This window comes from Cryptococcus neoformans, chromosome 7 (genome assembly GCF_000149385.1).
Source record: "Cryptococcus neoformans var. neoformans B-3501A chromosome 7, whole genome shotgun sequence".
NCBI lineage: Eukaryota > Fungi > Basidiomycota > Tremellomycetes > Tremellales > Cryptococcaceae > Cryptococcus > Cryptococcus deneoformans.
Genome location: NC_009183.1, coordinates 744,741 through 765,018, shown reverse-complemented (window position 1 = coordinate 765,018; position 20,278 = coordinate 744,741). Strand labels below are relative to the sequence as shown.

General features: G+C 48.3%; 6 protein-coding genes and 1 non-coding gene across 7 annotated transcripts; 5 read left to right on the top strand and 2 right to left on the bottom strand.

Annotated features, from left to right (window-relative positions):
- Nucleotides 1–1,557: 1,557 nt before the first annotated feature.
- On the bottom strand, nucleotides 1,558–2,644 carry CNBG2490 (hypothetical protein; the record flags this gene model as incomplete). The annotated part of the gene is made up of 3 exons (XM_769175.1): nucleotides 1,558–1,578; nucleotides 1,636–1,706; nucleotides 1,762–2,644. The coding sequence occupies 3 exons, from the start codon at nucleotides 2,642–2,644 to the stop codon at nucleotides 1,558–1,560; spliced, it is 975 nt and encodes a 324-aa protein (XP_774268.1).
- Nucleotides 2,645–3,012: 368 nt separating this feature from the next.
- Nucleotides 3,013–3,449, top strand: CNBG2480 (hypothetical protein; the record flags this gene model as incomplete). Its single annotated transcript, XM_769174.1, has 4 exons — nucleotides 3,013–3,093; nucleotides 3,150–3,249; nucleotides 3,297–3,346; nucleotides 3,405–3,449. The coding sequence occupies 4 exons, from the start codon at nucleotides 3,013–3,015 to the stop codon at nucleotides 3,447–3,449; spliced, it is 276 nt and encodes a 91-aa protein (XP_774267.1).
- Nucleotides 3,450–4,215: 766 nt separating this feature from the next.
- On the top strand, nucleotides 4,216–7,507 carry CNBG2470 (hypothetical protein; the record flags this gene model as incomplete). The annotated part of the gene is made up of 5 exons (XM_769173.1): nucleotides 4,216–4,395; nucleotides 4,488–4,755; nucleotides 4,806–5,840; nucleotides 5,897–6,133; nucleotides 6,195–7,507. 5 exons carry the CDS (start codon nucleotides 4,216–4,218, stop codon nucleotides 7,505–7,507), a joined length of 3,033 nt encoding a protein of 1,010 aa, XP_774266.1.
- A 460-nt stretch (nucleotides 7,508–7,967) lies between these two features.
- On the top strand, nucleotides 7,968–10,193 carry CNBG2460 (hypothetical protein; the record flags this gene model as incomplete). Its single annotated transcript, XM_769172.1, has 8 exons — nucleotides 7,968–8,225; nucleotides 8,286–8,436; nucleotides 8,493–8,912; nucleotides 8,963–9,093; nucleotides 9,146–9,499; nucleotides 9,552–9,762; nucleotides 9,816–10,087; nucleotides 10,143–10,193. The coding sequence occupies 8 exons, from the start codon at nucleotides 7,968–7,970 to the stop codon at nucleotides 10,191–10,193; spliced, it is 1,848 nt and encodes a 615-aa protein (XP_774265.1).
- A 1,997-nt stretch (nucleotides 10,194–12,190) lies between these two features.
- CNBG2450 (hypothetical protein) lies at nucleotides 12,191–14,775 on the top strand (the record flags this gene model as incomplete). The annotated part of the gene is made up of 3 exons (XM_769171.1): nucleotides 12,191–12,269; nucleotides 12,368–14,474; nucleotides 14,523–14,775. The coding sequence occupies 3 exons, from the start codon at nucleotides 12,191–12,193 to the stop codon at nucleotides 14,773–14,775; spliced, it is 2,439 nt and encodes an 812-aa protein (XP_774264.1).
- Nucleotides 14,776–15,349: 574 nt separating this feature from the next.
- On the top strand, nucleotides 15,350–18,006 carry CNBG2440 (hypothetical protein; the record flags this gene model as incomplete). The annotated part of the gene is made up of 4 exons (XM_769170.1): nucleotides 15,350–15,778; nucleotides 15,828–16,765; nucleotides 16,818–17,090; nucleotides 17,142–18,006. 4 exons carry the CDS (start codon nucleotides 15,350–15,352, stop codon nucleotides 18,004–18,006), a joined length of 2,505 nt encoding a protein of 834 aa, XP_774263.1.
- Nucleotides 18,007–18,777: 771 nt separating this feature from the next.
- On the bottom strand, nucleotides 18,778–18,883 carry CNBGt070. Its single transcript has 2 exons — nucleotides 18,846–18,883; nucleotides 18,778–18,822 (listed from the first exon to the last, which is right to left on the bottom strand). It is a non-coding gene; the product is annotated as a tRNA-Ser (tRNA).
- Between the last annotated feature and the right edge of the window lie 1,395 nt (nucleotides 18,884–20,278).

Sequence of the window (20,278 nt, the reverse complement as noted above, 5' to 3'; positions counted from 1 at the left end):
AGCCTGTACATCGATCTCACTAGAATTATGTCAAAATTGAGTTCTTGAAATCTCAGCCATAGCCCACGTCTGTCGATTGCTGGGTAAGAGGAACACTTTACATGGTAGTTTATACAACAAACATTGGCTGGGATAGAAGATGTATACCGTGATCACTTGTCTCTCTCCAAAGGATCTTTTTGGGCGATCGTGTTTCCAACATGTTCTCTGATGGCCGCCCAGGGATTTTGCTGGAACGCTGGATGTTTCATCACGGCTGGAATCCTCTTCGAACTTTCCTGGCTGTTCAAGAGTCAGTCAAATTCCTCGCCTCTAGATTCCACGACCTACACGATGTTTTTTCGCTTTTTCTCTCCCAATGTCTTTCCCTTACCGCTTCCGATTTTCCTCTTTTCTTTCTCTTTCTCTAACCGTGCCCTTCGTTCTTCTTCTCTCTCCTCTTTCGTTTTTACTCTCTTTTCCTCCTTGAGGGCAACAACTTGAGCAGGTTTGAGATCTTCGTCAGGAAGCACACCCTCCAATGCAGTTTCAAGAGACCCAAGGCCGCCGGCAAGGTTACGAGCTTTGCGTTTTTGTCGACGAAGGTGGGATTTGGATGGAATGAAGTAAGGGTGGGGAGCTTCGCCTGTGCCCAGAATCTGGTATTAGTAGAGCAAGCAAGCCGTATTGGGATTATCCATACCTGATATGGTGTCAGCAGGTTGGGGAGGCAAAAGTAATCCTTTTTTGCCTTTGGGCCGTTCCTGCTCTACCAACGTGGGCACAGGTTGAAGAAAGACCGCCTAATTAACGATTAGCAAACGGGTTCCAGCCTACTCGTCAAGAGCTGCCATAGAGAATCTTACTGGTTCCGCTGTGATCTCGGCATCGGCTGAAGATCCTTGTCGGACATCAGGCCTTGGAAGAGAGACCGCAGACGTATGATGACGGATCTTAGCGCGTCCGATCCGTGGCTTTTGAGCCATTATACGTAGTTAGTAGCCAGCCGAAATCCGCACTAGTAGTGCTTACCATGAGGAAAAATGACGGTTCACGTTGCAATTTATAGAAGTATATGCTTCAAAACAGGTCCTGTCAATGAAGGCAGTGATAATAATAATAATCTATAAGTTCGTCGAAGATTTGCGCGATGCTGCGTGCGTGCCGAGGTGCAGTGTAGTACGCTGAGAAATTATTCTTCTGCTGGTCAACTTCCTTATGTAAATTGTTGGCTTCGTATGGGGTGGAGGTGATGGAAGTTTTTTAACTTAATTAACGTATTAATAAGGCTTTTTTAATCCCCGATTCCATCAAATGTCGAGTGTCGAGTCTCGCGACGGAATAAGTCGAGGTTGTCGGTCACGATTCAACCATCGTTATGTTTTTTTCTCCTTTCGTTGCAATCAAATCTCTCCTGAATAATTATCTCCTTTTGCTACTAATAACTTATACTGCATAGCATTTCGGGGACTCAATACAAATGGGTCAAATCATAAAAAATGAAAATACCGGACGGTCAATGCTGCGCTGGATACAAAAAGAAATCGCCATGCATATTTAGAATGTGATAGCAACAGATTAACGCTTGACCCAGGTGTACTATTGAGGAACTTCGGTCAGCAAGGACGAGTAGCTTGACGACAAAAGTGCACTTACTCCTTTCCTGGCCTTGGCCCTGTTTGTTTTCTTCCTCTCCACCATTCTAGTGTCCCTCATAAGAGCACCATCTGAAAGACCGTCAGTACATTATCCAAATGCAGATCAACAGAGGTTCGTCCTTACCTGCCCTGAGCACATCTGTTGAGTCTTCTCTAAGAATGGTCAAAGCCCTAGCTACACCGAGGGCAACCGCGCCGGCTTGACCAGAAACGCCACCACCGCAGGCAAAAGCGAAGATATTGTACGCGCCTAGAAGGCCAGTCAACCTCAACGGACGAAGAATGGTTTCTCGGTCAATGAGACGGGGGAAGTAGGTGGAAATCGGCTGGTGGTTGATAAGAATCTCAGAGGTGGGAAGAGTAGGGACGTCGGTAGAAGAGCTTTCGGCTGATTGAAGGAAAGGTGGAGCCGACGGGTTGGGGATCATCCATACTCTTGCGCTGGACGTCTTCTTCCTTCCCATGGCATATGCCCTCCCAAATTCGTCCAGCTTTCTTTTTTCTTTCTTTTCTTTGACGTCCTTCTTCCCCTCAGCCATGCCGGCTCGTTCGTACCTCTCCAACGCGGCGTCAATCTTGGCAGCTAAGTCAGGATAGCCAGCGAGTTCGCTCACGTGCCGAAGGTTATGCAGCTCGCTGAGGAGGTCCATAACCTGGCGGAGGGTGCTAGTCTTGAGCTTGACCTGGAAGATAGAGGACAGCTCTTCAGGGGAAACCCAAGCTGCCCTTGGAGGAGTAACATGAGGAAGATCGGTAGGGAGAGGGTAAATATGCGCTTCACGAAGAACTGCTGTCGTATTCTTGACTGTGGAAGATAAGGAAACGAGAGCTTCGTGGAACTCAGGTCGGCCAGTGAAGAACTGGGATGATTCTGGGCGAGGTTTGCGTCGCGGAGGGGCATAGTCATTTGATGGAGGAGAATAAGGGGAAATTGTCGCGTAGCTCCTGCTGAATGAGGCAGCGAGAGATCGCAGTGACCGTATTGAAGAAGTAGAAGGGAAAGTCATCCCGGCGTATGGCTGTTTTGGGGCTACAGCAAGTCGTTGTATCGACCGAACGGGAGGGTAGCGTGCTGAAGAAGAAGGAAGCGACGAATGGTGGTGGCTTCTTTGTTGATAATCCTCGTCGACTTTTTCCGAGCGATTGCCACATCATGATTGTTCAGGCACAGCCAGCACTAACTACGGTCATCGCCGCCTTTCTCCCATCCACCATCATGTAGTATGTTGTCATCATGGCATCTCGCGATCCTTGTTGATGATGCGTGCGAGCTTGCCTCCGCCGCTTCACGCTTCGTCTATCTGATAACACGAGCAAAGGACCCTTTTGGACCTTTTTGAATCCTAATAGGCAACTACTACCTCTTTAGCTAACGATGGACGTCGACAAAACTACTCTCTCAGTGGAGCAACGAATGGACCAAAAGTTGAGATCGAGTTTGGAGATACATCACTTGGTATGTGGTTTGCCTGATAGGTGGATATTTGTTTCTCTTGCTGATTTATTTTGAAGGAATTTGTTGATACTTCGGGCAACTGTGGAATGTCTTATGCCGTCACCATCGTGTCCCCTAATTTTGCAAAAAAGATTACGTTGCAAAGACACAAGCTTGGTGAGCTGCCAATCGTAAACTAATGACCATCGCTGATGTGAACATAGTGAACCAAATACTTGCGGAAGAGATTGCTCAGCTTCATGCTTTCTCTCAAGTCAGTATTCCTATGAGTTGGTGCAACTGAAATGAAACTGACTACTACATCACCAAAGAAAACACTCACTCCTGAGCAATGGGAGAAAGAAAAAACCAAATAGGGTGATTTGATAGGTCAGCAAGCATGAGTAATTTAGTAGGGTGAGGATAGATTGCAGCGTTCATATGTATCATATCATAGCTTGAATCCTGTGTGTCAAAATCGACTGCATCGTGCGTCGAATTTGTGAACATTGGAGTCAGTCAATTTTATTGTCCATTCCTTTCCTGTGCACTGCAAAGCGGAATAGCCATGGTGCGGGTAGTCTTATATTTATGCTGTAGGATTGTATTATTAGGGTTTGGTTATTAGTTGTACTGACTCTCAAACTTTGAATTTGGCGGTTAAATGCGTCGATCTGATCCCGTTGTATTTTATTTTTTCCGAGGGATTCCGCCTTCGGTCATGTGCGCTTGATTTGATGCCGCTTCCATTTGGCCAGCGCCCACATACCCGCCCGCCGTGCTTTGTGGGCCATTTTGTAACGTCGCCGAGCAATTGTAGTTAACTCCTCTGCTTTTTCTATCGCATCTTCCGCACTTCTCCATCACAACATTTCACCTCTCACACAGGCCACACCAACCATACATCCACACGCCAGCAACTCAAATATCATGGCGCAGGATTTTGGAATATAGCCGCCGCTTTCTACAAGTTTTACAGCGCCCTTCGACTCGTTTCCCAGAGAGAGTCCCGGCGACTCGACCATCAATATTCCCTCGGACACACTCTTTCATACTCCTACAAGCCGCTAGATTCTTCTATTCGTCAGCTGCTCTGGTGTCCTACTTTGGCCACTGAGACTTGCCTTTTGTTTTCATTCCACAATGGTGCTCATTAACGACAAGAAATTCGCTTGCGAAAAATGCATAAAAGGCCATCGTGTTTCGGCCTGCACCCACACAGACCGCCCCTTATTCGAAGTCAAAAAGAAGGGTCGTCCGTCCACACAATGCAAGCACTGCAAGGAAAAGCGGAAAAGTGCGGGATCATCTGTTCACACAAAGGTATGTATTATTCCGCTCTTGTCTTGTTCTATCCGCGCGATGACTTGTTCGCCGCCTGCTGTTGGTACCATTTACTGAGATACGCCCATTAGTGCCAATGCGGAGCTACAGACCCTAAGACACTCAAAGACATCCTTGCCAGCGTCAATGCTCCTCATGCCGCGACCAGTGGGCTTGCGGGTGCATCTGCGACGGCAAATACGAGCGCAGAACAAGAGATTGAGACGAGGAAAGGGCAACCGGGATCTAAACCTACTTTCCCTAGAGGTTTGAAAGATGTCCATGAGCTTGCGGCGGCTGCAAATGCTTTGCAGGGTCTGGGGGAAGATGACCAGGTGGTTAAAGCAGCCGAGAGGACAGGTAAGTGACCTCGCCACGAGAGAGTGACTTGATCTGACGAATCACTGCAGTGCAGGCCTTGTTGAACCCTTGTAAATGCGAGTTAGGAGGTCCCTGCACGTGTTGCCAGATAAAAACAAAGCCGAGAAAGAAGCACTCTGGGCATGAGTTTGAAAATCCTGCCAGTGCTGGGGCTACACCACCTGGTGGCGGCTGTTGTGGTTCATCAGTGTACTCTCGCGACGATGTTGTGGCCACTCGCAACTCGCCTACGTCTATCAACTCCTCCGAAGTCATCCATCATCCTCCGCAAACTGCACCAATGTTACACAAGACTCGACTTTTTTCTCCCTACTCTACCGATCTGCGTCGGCGTGATTCCTCATCAAGCGCAGGCTCAAAAACTCCAGGTTGGGCTAGTCCTCGTGCTATGCGCCCTCCAACCACTCGTATCAAGCCTTTGACGGACATGCGTCGCCTCATGAGTGCGGCAGTCAACCAGGACGGCACCCTTGCATCAGAAATTCCCCGTTCTGTAGTCGGTCTTCCTACGCTGCCGGGTATTGAAAGCTTCAATACCTCTGCCAACCTTGAGAATGGAGAAAAATCTGAAGATGTAGATATGCCTCTGGCTTTTCCTACTTCGGAAGATGTAGTTATTGGGGCGTGTATGTGTGGGGATGACTGTTCATGTCCTGGTTGTGCGACCCACGATCATCACAACATCTCGTCTAGTAATCGTACTCATGATGGCTCGTGCGGAGAGAGCTGCAAGGGCCATCACGACTGTGCACACTCCATACCTATTCCATCAGGTGTCCAATCTATCGCCCAATTAATCTGTATCGCGGCTTCTCAAGTGCCTCCCCCGCCTCCCAACCGAACAGATTCCCTTAATCCTCACGATACAAGGATTCTTCCTCCTTCGGTTTCGTTGAATGAAGATGCTGCACGCACAATGGGCATCGTTCCTCTGAAACCTTTGGAGTGTTGTGGAGGTCAATGCAGGTGTCCTCCAGGGGAATGCACCTGTACGAAACAATGCTGTGGATGTTGTGGTGACTGTACTTGTGAGAAGGATGAGGACACTCGGATGGCGGAGGAAGGTGAATATACGGAGGGCGCCGGGGACGCTACAACATCAAGTTGCGGGGGTTGCAAGGGAAAAGAAAAGCAAAGCGGGTTTTCGGACATGATCTCCCCTCAAAATCCCCAATCTTTATCACCTACTTCCTATCATGTACCTCCACTTCAGCCGAAACCTTCGAATCTCCCCGTGTCTGCGATTCATCATTCAACGTTTTCACCGTCTTTCAGTACGCCACAACCATCGCCTTCGACTGTATCTTCACCTGCAGATTCACTTTCTGTGGCTGCTCATCCATCGAATGGTCCAAATGTTAGGCCCGTCCCAATGATTCAGCCACGTCCCATATTACCAAAGCGTGCATCTGACACAGGCTTGATCATGCCCCAAGGGTCTCGACCTCCTTCTGCTTTGGGACGGTCAGGCAGCATGACGGCCACAAAGAGGAGTGGAACAAGCACTGGTGTGAGAAGGAGCAACAGTGACGCGAGGAAGGTGGTTGGTCCATCTCAGCCTCATCATCTGCAGTCCAATCAAAGCCCAAGTGATCGGTCATTCTATATCAGCTCTCCGCAGCCTAACCAAATAGCTCCCAATGGGGTACCCATGGCCTCGGCGCCTTCTGAAATGGCTGCTCCTTTGAACAGCGCCGACTCTAATTCCGATCTGCTCGCATTCATCCAACAGCAATGGTCCGCAAACAAAACATCTAATTCAGACATGAACCCTTCTGAGCCAGCCATGCCAATTTCGGTGACGGCCGAACCTTGGGCGTTCCCACCGCAAAACGAAACCGCGGAGGATTCTCCACCATCAGACTCTTTTGACCTGGATGCGTTTTTGATGAGTATCGGGGTGCAACCCGATGGAGAACTTAGAAATGATAGACCGCCGTCATCTCAGCCGCCGCAATCACTAATGTCAAATATTCCTCCAACTCAACCAATTGCCCCCTTACCTCCTATCCCACCTTCGATGAGCAATGTTAGACCTGGATACGACATGACATTTGCCAACTTCTTCCTCAACTCTACTCCATCAGGGCCTTCGGGTCCCTCCGCCGTACCCGCCGCCAGTATACCATCGCGCCATACAACCCCACAAGCCTCTCGACCGCTTACACCTCCAGAAGCCAGCTTCGCAGAGCCGCCTCGCTGGAAGTTTCCCGGTGGTTTGGGTGGTGAAATCCCGATATGGAAGAGTCCGGAAGTGTTGCAAGGTTTTGGAGTGCTTGGTTCACCAGTATTGGAAAAGGAAGAGGTTGGAGAAGAAAATGAAAATGGAAAAGACATAATAGATCTCTCGAAACCATTGGATTCTGCGGCCCTGACGAAAATTATGAAGGCCCTGGAGAAGCAAGGAGGCGGACAATCGTCTTCGCAGGGGGCGCCTTCGGTGGTCAACACGAACCAGCAACTTCAATCATTACCAGCACTTCAAACTGCTCTTCCAGTCCATCCAGCCTCTGTTATCTCTCCTACAAGGACAGACTCTGCCCATGAGCTCGATGATATGTTCAGTCAGTTCGTCACTCTTGATGGTACTACTGGTGGCAGCAATAATGATGGTCTTGGATTGAATGGTGGTCCAGGGATGATGGCTCTAGCTACAAATATGTCTTTGGGAGATGAACTAGGTTTTGGCGGAGAAATGAGGTGGGATCAGGCTAGGATGTGGAGTAATTAGTCAAGTAGGGCTTATTAATATATGCCGAAGAGCTGTCTGGGGATTGATTGTATATTTGTTGTAGATTCTAGTAGATTAATCATAGGGGCCGTGGGAGTGGGGACTATGATAGTTCTGCATTGTAACTCTTCGTGATCATGAATTTCAAACGACATCATATATGTACCTTGCATACTTTGCGAATGTTGTCCGTCCGGCGACTGGTGGGGAAGTCGTCTGCTACTAATATAGCAAGCCCCCCTGTGTCATTTCGGCATTTTCGAGACAATGGATTTGATCCCGCGATTCGTGACTCACGATATCAGGCTCTGTTTTCCGCTTTGCCCTACTAATCAGCATCTCCGCCGTTCGACTTAGCAAAAGGCCGTTGTTCATTATAATTTCCCAGCATCAACATCCGGCTCCATAGCGTACATCCAAAAAATCTCTTTGTATATCTTCCACCGTCAGCCATTACGCCATGCCTTCTCTGATCGCAGATTACGGATCTTCAGACGACGAATCATCTTCCTTGAAAGCCTCTACTTCTCTCCCGGCGCCTGGAGGAAGCTTTATCTCCAATGAAGCAACAGTGGATGATGACGAAGATGATGAAAGGATAGAAGAAGAAGCGAAGAAGGATGCTTTTGGATTGACATCTGTGGCGAAAGCAGAGAGAGAAGCAGAAGCGAAAAGGCAAAAAGAGGTGGTCACTGCTGCACCAGATGTGCTCAAAGAAGTGAGTAAGGAGTTGGCTATTATTTGGTTGTTTGCTTAGCTCAGCTGACTCAAAACTAAGGATCCTAATGGAGCCGGAATGGCTATCATAACAAGACCTACAGACAAGGTTATGAACGTCAATCTGACTTACGAGGAAATGAGCCGCCCTGTTGCCGGGCCAGAGAATCCGTTCGACCAGAGAAAGAACAAGGGGATGAATACTTTATTGGGTGTGTCTAATATCATATCCTTCTACAGTTGTTCCGAGGCTAACGTGGTTCGGTAGGACATGTCGAGGAGCAGTCCATGGACGATTATTCTTTCCTTATGGCTCAACGCACATTTGACGTTCATGGCTACGCCGTCAACCCTTCCATCCAGAACGTCGCGACTCCCATAGTTGGCTCTCTGACCAATGCTCACCAAAACGGATATAGCTCTATAGAAAACATAAGACCTACCAGATCCGAGAGAAAAGAAACTAAGAGGAAGCGAGGCGGGAAAGGAGACGCCAGCGTCGTCGATGGCGAAGAGGCGTATATGGGCCCGTGGGCCAGTTGGCAACAGGACAAACAGGAGGCTCCTGTGGTAGAAGAAGAAGAGGATGACGAAGAATGGAGAGAAGAGAAGAGGAGGAGAGAAGAAGCCTCTGCAGCCGCCAAGGAGAAAATGAAGACCGCGATGGAAGAGAAGAGTATCTTCCATGGTACGTATATATGTGCTTTTGGATTATCATTCATGCTAAACATTGAATAGGCAAGGAACTTTATGACTATGCTGGGCGGACATACATGCACATTCCTACCGACAAGGACGTCAAACTCAACCCGTCAGACGGTGCCCCGCCCCCCAATGCTTACCTCCCGGAACGATGCATACATACTTGGGTGAGCTGGGTGCTTACGTTTAGCTACGTGATACTGACATGTAATCGAACAGACTGGCCACAACAAAGCTGTTTCTGCCGTCCGATTGTTCCCTCGTAGTGGCCACCTTCTGCTTTCTGCTAGTATGGACACCAAGGTCAAGCTTTGGGACGTCTACAACGAAGGCAACTGTCTGCGAACATTCCTCGGCCACTCTCAAGCTGTGAAGGATATTGCTTTCAACAACAGTGGGGACAAGTTCCTTTCAGCATCGTATGATAAGCACATCAAATTGTGGGATACAGAGACGGGCAAATGTATCCAAGCGTTCACGAACGGCAAGATCCCGAATGTCGTCAAGTTTAATCCTGATGGAGATAAGCAAAATATTTTCATGGCCGGTATGCAAGATAAGAAAATCATCCAGGTACGCGTCTATCTGTTGAAGGGAATGGTCACCGCCTAACAATTTGTTTTAGTATGACTTGCGAGAGCGTGAGATTGTGCAAACTTACGATCAACATCTTGGCCCTGTAAACACTATCACGTTTGTGGATGAGAACCGACGATTTGTCACCACTTCTGATGACAAAACCATCCGAGGCTGGGACTATGACATTCCTGTTGTTATCAAGTACATTGCCGAGCCTTACATGCACTCCATGCCGGCAGTAACCTTACACCCAAGTAGTAAGTGTTTCACGCACTATGATCAGACGCCACTGATTGAAGCTCTTTTGCAGAACGTTACTTTGCTTGTCAATCTCTTGATAATCAAATCCTTGTCTACTCTGCCGACGGCAGCTTCCGTCAAAATAAGAAGAAGCGCTTCGCTGGCCATACTATCGCCGGTTATGCTTGTAATATTGGTTTCTCGCCTGATGGCAAATACATTTCTTCTGGTACTGGCAGTGGTGAGATGGTATTCTGGGATTGGAAGAATGGAAAGATTATGAAGAGGTTGAAGGCACACAAGGAGGTTGTCATTGACCATGCTTGGCTTCCCAACGAACATGTGAGTGATTGCCTTCTATATCCGACTGAGATGTCTTGCTGACGAATAACCGCAGTCCAAGCTTGTCACCGCGTCTTGGGATGGTCTAATCAAATTGTGGACCTAGGCTGTCTTGGAGAAATGGTGTGAATGGTGTTTAGAAGACAGACGGGCAGGTTTTATCATCCATGTATTATCTCGCTACAATGATTTACAATACAAGAAAGCAGTATACAATATTCGCTATTGCACAACCCTACTACCATGTCTTATTACAGTCTGATAATTGGTTGAGTCTCCTGATCAAAGCACTTGTGGTATGTTCCGACGATACGATTATCGTCTGCCAAGCATACCATGACTCTTCCCACTTGATGGTGAGTGGCTATGATGCCCTCCGCTGAAGGAAACCCTTCTGGAAGTATGACGACCATGTAATTGAGGTTTAACCACAACGGCGGTATGACTGATAGGTGGTGAAAGGCTTGAATATTTTGGTGGGAAATGATATACCCTTGTCTGAGGAGCAAGGACAGTCTCATGGACTACTGGTGTTGGATCGATTGTAATGAAGGAGGAAGGGTAGGGCACTATGTTGTAAGTGGGGACGACGCCGGGCACATTGAACGGGTTGTAAAGCCATCGGGGGCGGTAGAGCCAAGGGTTAATGACTGAACCACCCAGATCAGGTCATGCCCTTAATCAGTGTCGATAGAACTAGACTCACTGGCTACAGGCATGATACTTGGTGTGTACGGCTATGAGGTGATCACTATATATATGGGTGGCTAGACAGCAGCTGCTTCAAATTTCTGTAAATTCTCATGAGGTTCGATGAACTATTATTGGTGGTGGGATCTCCAAGAAGTGGACTGGCTATAGGTTTTTATACATATGCTATCGTATGTCTCATTAGCGATGAGGAGAGCTTCGGTAAACCCGGTATACATGTACAGGGGACTGTGATACTGCAGTGAGGTATCGCTACTGCCGGTAGGTTGCTCATACCTCTCTTTTGTGGATGGTTAGCGACCTAGGGTCCCGGGGACATAAGAGGCAAATGTTCAAACATGCTCAAACTTGGTGAAAGGACTGTCTCTGTTTCTGTCTAATAACTTGTCTAAAGGGCATCGCCGATGGTCCTCATGTTAGGTAAGCGTAAACGATGCAGACTATGAGATCAGGGGAATAACTATTGGTTTTCGGATCAAGAGACCCAAAACCTAAATGGTGCTGCTGCACAGATTGTGTGAACGGCAGAGTAGTCAACATCATCGCGATTCGGATTCACATCAGTAACGTTCACACAAACCAAAAAAGAAATAAGGTCCTCCTTGATTCAAAACATGATACAGTAAACAGTAGCAGCTGTGATAGGAAGAAGGACGGGAGATGCATATGATGATGGGTGAAACAAGAATCTTTTCCCATCTGCATCACCTTCATTATTCCTATTGTTGGTAGCCTGCCGTTGATGGTAATAATACACAGGACTTACATCAAGCGCAGACTACGTGCGTTAACTACAATAAAGGTAGGATACTTACAAACGACGAAAGGATGGAGAGTGGATGTTGCAGACAAGAAGGAAGCCAAAGTTAGTTGACGTGAACCGTTTATTCGACCTTGAAGGCTTCGAAGAGGCTATTGACACAACCGGCTCTCCATTATTCATCCTCGCCCTTCTGCGAATGGTGGTATGCATAGGACTGGCCATGCGAACAGGCTCTGTGGTTGTGTGGCTGGTGCGTGTGGATGGATGCATGCATGGGCAGAGGCTGGCGGTGTGGGTTTTGTGGTGGAGTGCCACATGCGTAATCAGCACGGTCGCGGGTGTTGTCTTTGTTGCTGCTCGCTCGCCGAAAGCCTCCATTCTACTCCGGCAACACGCTTCTCCACCGATTCCGCCACCGCATTTGGCCAAGACGGATGCCTTAACTCACATACACCATAGCTGCAGAGAACATCTTCTCCTCACTGCATCGCCACTGCATACAACCGCGCACATCTCCTACACACAGCAGCAAGTGAGCCCATCCCACAACCCGTGTCCGTCGGTAGCTGACAAACCGACGGGCAGCCACAGACCAACTAGCTTATACGTATTAGGAAAGACGGTATATAATGAGAGAGTCAAGCGTCACGGGCCCGCCTCAGAATAGAGCGGTCACCATAATCACACATATGGTCTACGATAGACGAGGTGAGTGGTGATCTGCATTTATGCCACTCGTCGATGCATGCAGGTTGTGTTATATGAGTGCCCAGGTTTCTACCCGAACTAGGCTGACAAGACTGCAGCGCTCGACACTAATAGTCCCTTGGCTCTCCTCAACAGTCTCACCGCCCTCACATCCCTCACTTCAACATCCCCTCGTATCCGAGAAATGCTCACAATCGATGGTGGGCTCGAACGTCTGCTGGACATCCTTCGCGAATCTTGTCTTCCCAAAGAAGCACCCGTTCCCCAAGACCTGTGGGGTTTGAATGGTGCGCCTACTGCGCGGGTCATCACCATGGATCGTGCCAACTCTCTCAAGCATAGTCTGGCTTTCCAGTGTGTTGTCAACATCGGCGTGCGGGGAAGCGAGGCGATCAGGACAAGGGTAGTTCAGAGTGGAGCGTTGGATCTGGTTGCACAGATATTAGAGAGCTGGCTGAAAGACCACGGTATATCAATCTACTCTGGACCTCTGGGAAGTCAAGCGGCCGTTGATGCTTTTGCGGCGGGCCATCCTGTGCCTGGCACTGAGAACTTGAGAAGAAGGGAAAGGAGGGAAGACAAGGACAGGACTGAAAGACGACATCGGGCCTCTCATTACCCTCATCCACAACAAGTAGAACAATCCACGGTTGCATCATCCAGTCGAACCGGCGTTCCTTCAGATGGCGTGCGACAGGCCACCCCGGCCGCCTCTGTGGTATCGACATCTTCTACTGATGTATCAAGACCCCAGTCTCGAAATGTTGATACAGATGTGGACATGGCGGATGTCGAAGGTGGCGAATCAACTGATGCATCCATGGATGCCGACGACAATAGCATTGATGTTGACATGCGGGCAGACTCCGCTGCTGGCCCTAGCACATCTCAAGCTCAGTCATCCACCACACCTCGAGCAAGAACGAATATTCTTCCAATGACCATACCTCCCGTCTCTCGTCCATCCAGAGAGCACGACATGCCTGTTCATGCGGGGAGTGTGGTAGAATCGTCCTCAGGCGACGAACATGCCGGCCATAGCGGAGGGATACCTCGCATCACATCCGAGAGCAATTTAGTCACAGGAAACCAAGGTCATCGCCCACCGAACATCAACATCGGCCCAAGTCGTACAACCCAGCTCCCGCAAGACCCGACAAGTACCCAATCGAGCCCTATGGGTACGCCGCCACGAGCTGATGGCGAAGTGGTGGCTACGAGTGTGCGTCATGGTCGACGAGGGACAATTATTGCAAGACAGAACAATCTGGCACCGAGAAATGATAGAGAAACCCGGCAAGGAGATGGAGGTGGCAGAGAGCATTCGGACGGAGGAGAGGATATAGATTTACCTACCGCAACCATTGCAGCGGGTATTGCAGCCGTCAATGCGCAGGCAATGGAGAACAATGGACCGATCATACCTGATGAACCTGGACCGCCCCCAAACGTGGAGATTATCGAAACGAATGGAGGACAAGAATTGGAAGAGCCTGATCCTGAAGCGATCGCAGCCGAGCAGGCAAGATTAGACATGGAAGCGGGTGCTCCACCTGGTCAACCTGGTGCGGCGCAGACACCTAGAAATGCCCCTCTGGAAGCTCCCACTCCAAGGCAGACTCGAGGTCAGGAAACTCGACCTACAGAAGTACAAGCGCAGATTATCATTGCCAATGGCGCTCCCAGAGGCTTCAATGATCTGGGAAGCTACGTTGGAATCAGCTCATTGTTAAATCCTGATGGCAACAGGTACTCAGACGACAGTATTCTTTTGTCGCTGCAACTTCTTGCGTATCTCTCCAAGTATCCTCATGTCCGAACCACTTTCCATCATCCCCGCCGACCTATACACCCGACTTTCGATCTAGGACACGACTATGTCGCCAATCCACTACCTGAACGCCCCGCATATTCCGAAACTCCCGATATCTTTTCCGTTGTCGAACGTCTTACTTTCCGGCCCTCCCCATCAGACCCTTTAATGTTTAAGATTCCTCCAGAGATTCAGTACTGGGCCGGTGTCATCATGCGCAATGCATGCAGAAAAGACGACGCTAGAGGTGGGATCAGACAATGTGCCAACATGTCTTGTGGTAAATGGGAAAAATTCTCGAGAGAGTTTGCAAAATGCAGGAGATGTAGAAAGGCAAAGTATTGTAGTAAAGAGTGTCAAAGCAGGGCATGGCAAGAAGGGCATCGATTCTGGTATGTAATTTTATCCTTGTAATGTGCATGTACTGACATAATCGACAGGTGCAGCTCGCGTAACGATCAAGAGCCTTCTGCTAGTGCTTCTGCTAGTGCTTCTGCCACTGCAGCTGAAGTTGCTCAGTCCCAAGCGCAGGCAGAGGATGAAGAAGATGTCAGAGTTGGGCTTGAGATGGGTTTATCTCCTGAAGTTGTAACGAGAGCGTTGGCTGCGGCGAGAGCTGCTGGAATTGAAAACGCAAGGACTCCCCCTGGCCGCGTCCCCGTCAGACGCACTGATTATAATAGTCACAGTTAAACATGCATGTACTTACGTAGGGCGGCTCTGTGGCCGTTTTCCAAACCAGTTGGTACTCTTCTACTACTTATTATTGAGGTCATCTCAAAGTCCAGGTTGTCTCATTTGATCCCATGCTCCTCCTCCCCGGCCCTCCTTTCTACAGACGTCGCTAAAACGGAATCAAATCAGAGATGAACAGGATCTTTGTGACCGTTGTGCTGCATGACATTGGGCTATATAAAGGACATTTTTCTACCTTAGAAGAAAGGCTTGGTCCTATAACATCATCCAATAAGATGTTAAGTCTTAATACCTTCGTATGCATAAAACAATGACCGTTTGAAAATGGCCGAAAAAGGCCCAAAATCACCTCGATAACCCCTGCCAAAGCTGCAATTGCATCAAGCCGATACCGATAGCTGTTACGCAATGATGAAAATCACGTGACTAGATTGTGCCTAGTGAATGAGGATGCTCGGGTTATCCCGATCTTGCTCGAACTTTCCTTACACTTAACGACTTCGTTCGTTGTAGCCTATAAATTCCCCTCTCCAAACGAATTCCCCTCTCCCCCCTTCTCAACACTTCCACCATGCTCGCACGAAAACATCTCATAAGAACAGCACGCCTATCTATCCCACGCCCTTCAGTCGCCACCCGCGCCGTCGCTTTAGGATTTGTCCGTACCTATGCCCAAGGTCCTCCACGTCCTCCGCCCGGCGGCCCAGGTGGTCCACCCGGTGGCGGCTTTGGCGGAATGCGCTTTCCCGGGGGAGGCATGATGGGCCAGCAACCTGAAAAGGGCGAGACACTGAAGCAGTTCTCCATCGACCTTACTAAGCTGGCAAGGGATGGCAAACTCGACCCTACCATTGGAAGAGACGAGGAGATTAGAAGGACTATCCAGATTTTGAGTAGGAGAACTAAAAGTAACCCGGTATTGCTTGGTCTTCCCGGTGTTGGAAAGACTGCGATCTTGGAAGGACTGGCTACGCGGATTGTGAATAAGGAGGTGCCAGAGGTACGTCTAGTCATTTCACATGTAGGTCAAATCTGATAAGACTTTGTAGTCATTACATGGCAAACGTCTATTAACTCTCGACTTGTCATCACTTATGGCCGGTACCGGCGTTCGAGGAGAATTTGAATCTCGATTTAAGTCACTCCTCAAAGATATTGAGGAAGAAGAGGGCAACGTTATTGTCTTTATCGACGAGCTCCATACACTTCTCAACCTTGGTAAAGCTGAAGGCTCTCTTGATGCTGGTAACATGATCAAGCCTGCCCTCGCCCGTGGTCTTCAGCTTGTTGGCGCCACTACACTTGACGAGTACCGCAAGTCTATTGAAAAGGACGCAGCTCTTCAACGACGTTTCCAACCCATCATGATTAACGAGCCTAGTGTTGAGTCGACCATTTCAATTCTGCGAGGTTTAAAGTCAAGATTTGAAGTACACTTTGGTGTGCAGATAGCCGACTCTGCCTTAGTTACTGCCGCCGTCTATTCAGACAGATATATCTCTGATAGATTCCTTCCAGATAAGGCCATTGACCTTGTCGATGAAGCCTCATCTGCCCTCAAACTCGCCCAAGAATCACGACCTACCGAACTTGAAAAGCTCGATCGAGAAATTGTCACTCTTGAGATTGAGAGAGAATCCCTCAAGAATGAAGAGGACCCTTTTTCAGTCAGTCGGATGGAGAAAGTAGAAAAGGAATTGGAGGAGAAGAAGCAAGAACAACGACGTCTGGCGGATCTTTGGGCTCAGGAAAGAGAACGTGTAGCGGAGATCAAGGGAATTAAGGAACAGATTGAGCAGGCCAACGTTGATTTGGAAAATGCGCAGAGAAATGGGGAGTTTGAAAAGGCGTCCAAATTGAGATTCTCGACAATTCCCCAGCTGCAGGCCAAGTTACCCAAGGCTCAGGCAGAGTTGAAATCGGAAAATGAAGAAGAACCTGGTATGGCCGTCCGTGATAGGGTGACAAGTGAGGATATCGCAGTTGTGTACGTATACTCCTACTCTTCCACAAAAGGCCGTCGTTGACATTTCATGTAGGGTTGCCAAGTCGACTGGTATTCCTGTTGCCAATCTCCTCAAGGGCGAGCGTGAACGTCTTGTACATATGGAAGAATCTCTCAAACAACGCGTCGTTGGCCAAGATCAGGTCATTCACGCCGTGGCTGATGCCGTCCGACTTTCTCGAGCGGGTCTTCAAGCGCCTACCCGACCTCTTGCTTCATTCTTGTTCCTCGGTCCTACTGGTGTAGGTAAGACTGAACTTACGAAGAGTCTTGCCGAGTTTTTATTTGCCGATGAAAAGAGGGCTTTGTGAGGCATACCGTCTGATTCCGAGGAGCAATGCTGACCATAACTGTGTAGGATCCAACTCAACATGTCTGAATTCCACGATAAACACACTGTATCCCGGCTTATCGGTGCGACTGCCGGGTTTGTCGGCTATGAAGAAGGTGGTCAGTTGACTGAAGCCGTCCGCCGTCGACCATACGCTGTCGTAGTATTTGACGAGATTGAAAAGGCACACCCTGATGTTGCCAACATTCTCCTGCAGATCCTTGATGAAGGTTGTTTGACCGACGGTCAGGGTAGACTGGTCAATTTCAAGAACACGATTATCTGTTTGACTTCCAATCTTGGATCAGAAGCGCTCTATGAGCCTGACGCGACTCATCCCGATGGGTCCATTACCGAAGCCACCCGGGCCTCTATTCTCTCCCATGTTGGTCGCTTCTTCCGTCCTGAGCTGGTCAATCGTCTCGACGAACTTCTCATCTTCAACAAGCTTCCGCCTTCCGTCATCCTTGATATTGTTTCTCTTCGACTCAGTGAGCTTCAGTCTAGACTTGATGGACGACGTATCACTTTGGAAGTAAGTGATGACGCGAGAGCTTGGCTGGCGAAGAAGGGATTCTCTGAAGAATATGGCGCGCGGGCTGTTGGAAGGGTTGTAAGAGATCAAGTGATCAGCAAGGTGGCTGGCAGATTGTTGGATGGTACGATCAAGGATGGAGACATTATTAATATTAGGTTGGAAGGGGAGAGACTGGAAATCTCGAGTGCGCCTAATCCCAACATTCCTCATCCCTCTCAAGAAGGTGGCGATCATATTAGTCCGTCTGCCAGAGGAGCGTCTACAGAGGCAGAGTCTAGGCCATTGAATATCCTCGAGGACGGGGTGGAGGAGGAAGGGGATGAAGATATCCCGAGAAGGACGGTTTATTACTAATTTGAATGTTGCATAAGTTTGCATTGTAATTGTAGTTTTATAATGAGCTGAGATGAACACCACTTCTCATGATTGATCCGTAATGTTCGGTGGGAAAGCTTTGAGCTCACACATATCCGCCGTCACATAATTAATCACCGGCGAACGACAACAGTTCAAACAGTTTCTGTCCCTTTTGCGTCGGCTCTTTGTTGTTGCCTTTCTTACTCTTCTACCCTTCTTCTCACAGTCTCTTCCTCTCAATATCTCCTTCCCTCTCTTGCAATTATAACACTCAATATGATCCCACTTTGAACCTCAAGGAGGTGTCAATAACATCTTGGGCAACATTATTGATCTTCTGCGATCCTAGGCTAAAAATCTACGAATTACGTCCATGAATTTTCCTTCTTCTTTTGATCGACTCATCTCTCTCACGAAATGACATTGTTCACTTTTGTCTGGATTGGACTGTCAACGAATGTTTTAAAGCGCTGAGTAGTGCTCAGGAAAGGTATTGGAGTTGGCTCGAAGAAGGAATTGACGGAATGAAAGGGGAGGAAACGAGAAGGTTCTCGTCGCTCTGCGATGATCGATGGTGAAAGGAGGTGCGGAGGTTGAGGCATCTTTCGTTTATGGAGACTGTCCGATTTCGTAATATCCTATTTGCTGAGAGAACAGAGCTAGAAAGTGAAATGCAGGATGTAAAAGAATGATGAAAACATTAACATGTACTTTTACTATTATCCACACAGGACCAAGAAAAACTGAAGGCGAAAAACACAAAAAGATTGACACAGGTGAGATTCGAACTCACGCGCCCGAAGGCACCACATCATAATCTGATTACCTAAGCAACCATAGCAATGTGACGGAATAACCACTATCCGACTGTATCATCGGTTATGGTGAAGTTCCATTTGTTGATACTTATCCTGTTGTTGTCAGCGTCATCAGGTCGCTCAGGCGTTGTGGCCCAAAATGTAGGCTCCATACAGCCCCTCGATGCATGAAACTGGACTATCCAATACCCTTCCCGTAGATGAGAGACCTGATTCTGTTGTATCATCTTATGAATTGTTACGTCTTGTTACCTCCGTATGCATAAGCAACGGCCGTTTGAAAATGATTGAAAAAGAGCCAAAATCACCTCGACGGTCCTCGATGTTCCTCGCCAAAAGTTGCAGTTTGCGTCGGCGTCAGGCTCCTCTTCGGACCTTCCAGTCTCGTCGGAGACCGGTCAATGTCCCTCGACGGGCTTGTGTCGAGCCTACGAACAGTATAACAAAGGCGAGAACCTTCTATTATGCCATCTATAATAATAGAGTTTCACATGTGACACAAATCTATCATCATACGCATACAGATGGACGACACATCATCACTAATTCTTCTGACTCCTTGTTCGTTTCCGTCTTTTTTGATGAATCGGTCGCGATTGTGCCTGATGATTGATTGAAATAGTCTAACTGAAAGAGTGTGTGACGACGATGACTTGCAGTCTGGAGCCTGGAATAAAAGTATCTCATTATCCTTAACTTCTAGCTTCTAGGACGGAGCGACAAGCACAACCCATGATTCCCTTCGTTCTTGATCGCCCTGTTGTTGGCTAGTGGTGCATGGGATGCGAGCTATCTTGTACTCTCTGTTGTCTATGGGCTTATTCAACCTCCGACAGCCGCAGACACCTTTCCAGTTTCCAGATTATTCCAATAGGAGGATAACATCACACACATACTACTGTACTTCCCGTGTATATACTACGACTTCGAGCCCAACTAAAACACAGGCACTCCTCAGTTACCAAAGCAAGTCATCCCGTCGTTTCCCATCACCCATCATCCACTATGCGTTACGGATGTCACTCGCACCGTACAACAACAAATGAAAAGACACATGACGAGCAGGTACAGGCTACATGTCAAAGTCAGAAGGTTATTAAGCGGTCAACATGGTGACCACTGACTACTTGAATAGGTACTGGTGATCGAAGATTATATGATGCGAACAGTCACCGGTTATTACTGGTCATGCTTGTCCGTGTAAACTTGATCCTTTTATGTGTTGTTGCAGGGCCATGCCGAACATGATCAGGTATGACCTGAAGCGAAGGATTGGGAATTTGGAACCTGGAGCCTGATTAAGGGTCCAGGTACTTACTCCTTACGTACCACTCTTTCACCTTTCACGCATTCCATGAAAGATCTCAACTGTCAACCATCTAGTAATCACAATCTACAGTCTACAGTGACTATATGCTTCATCATTTGTCTTTGAAAATGCCCGGATGTCG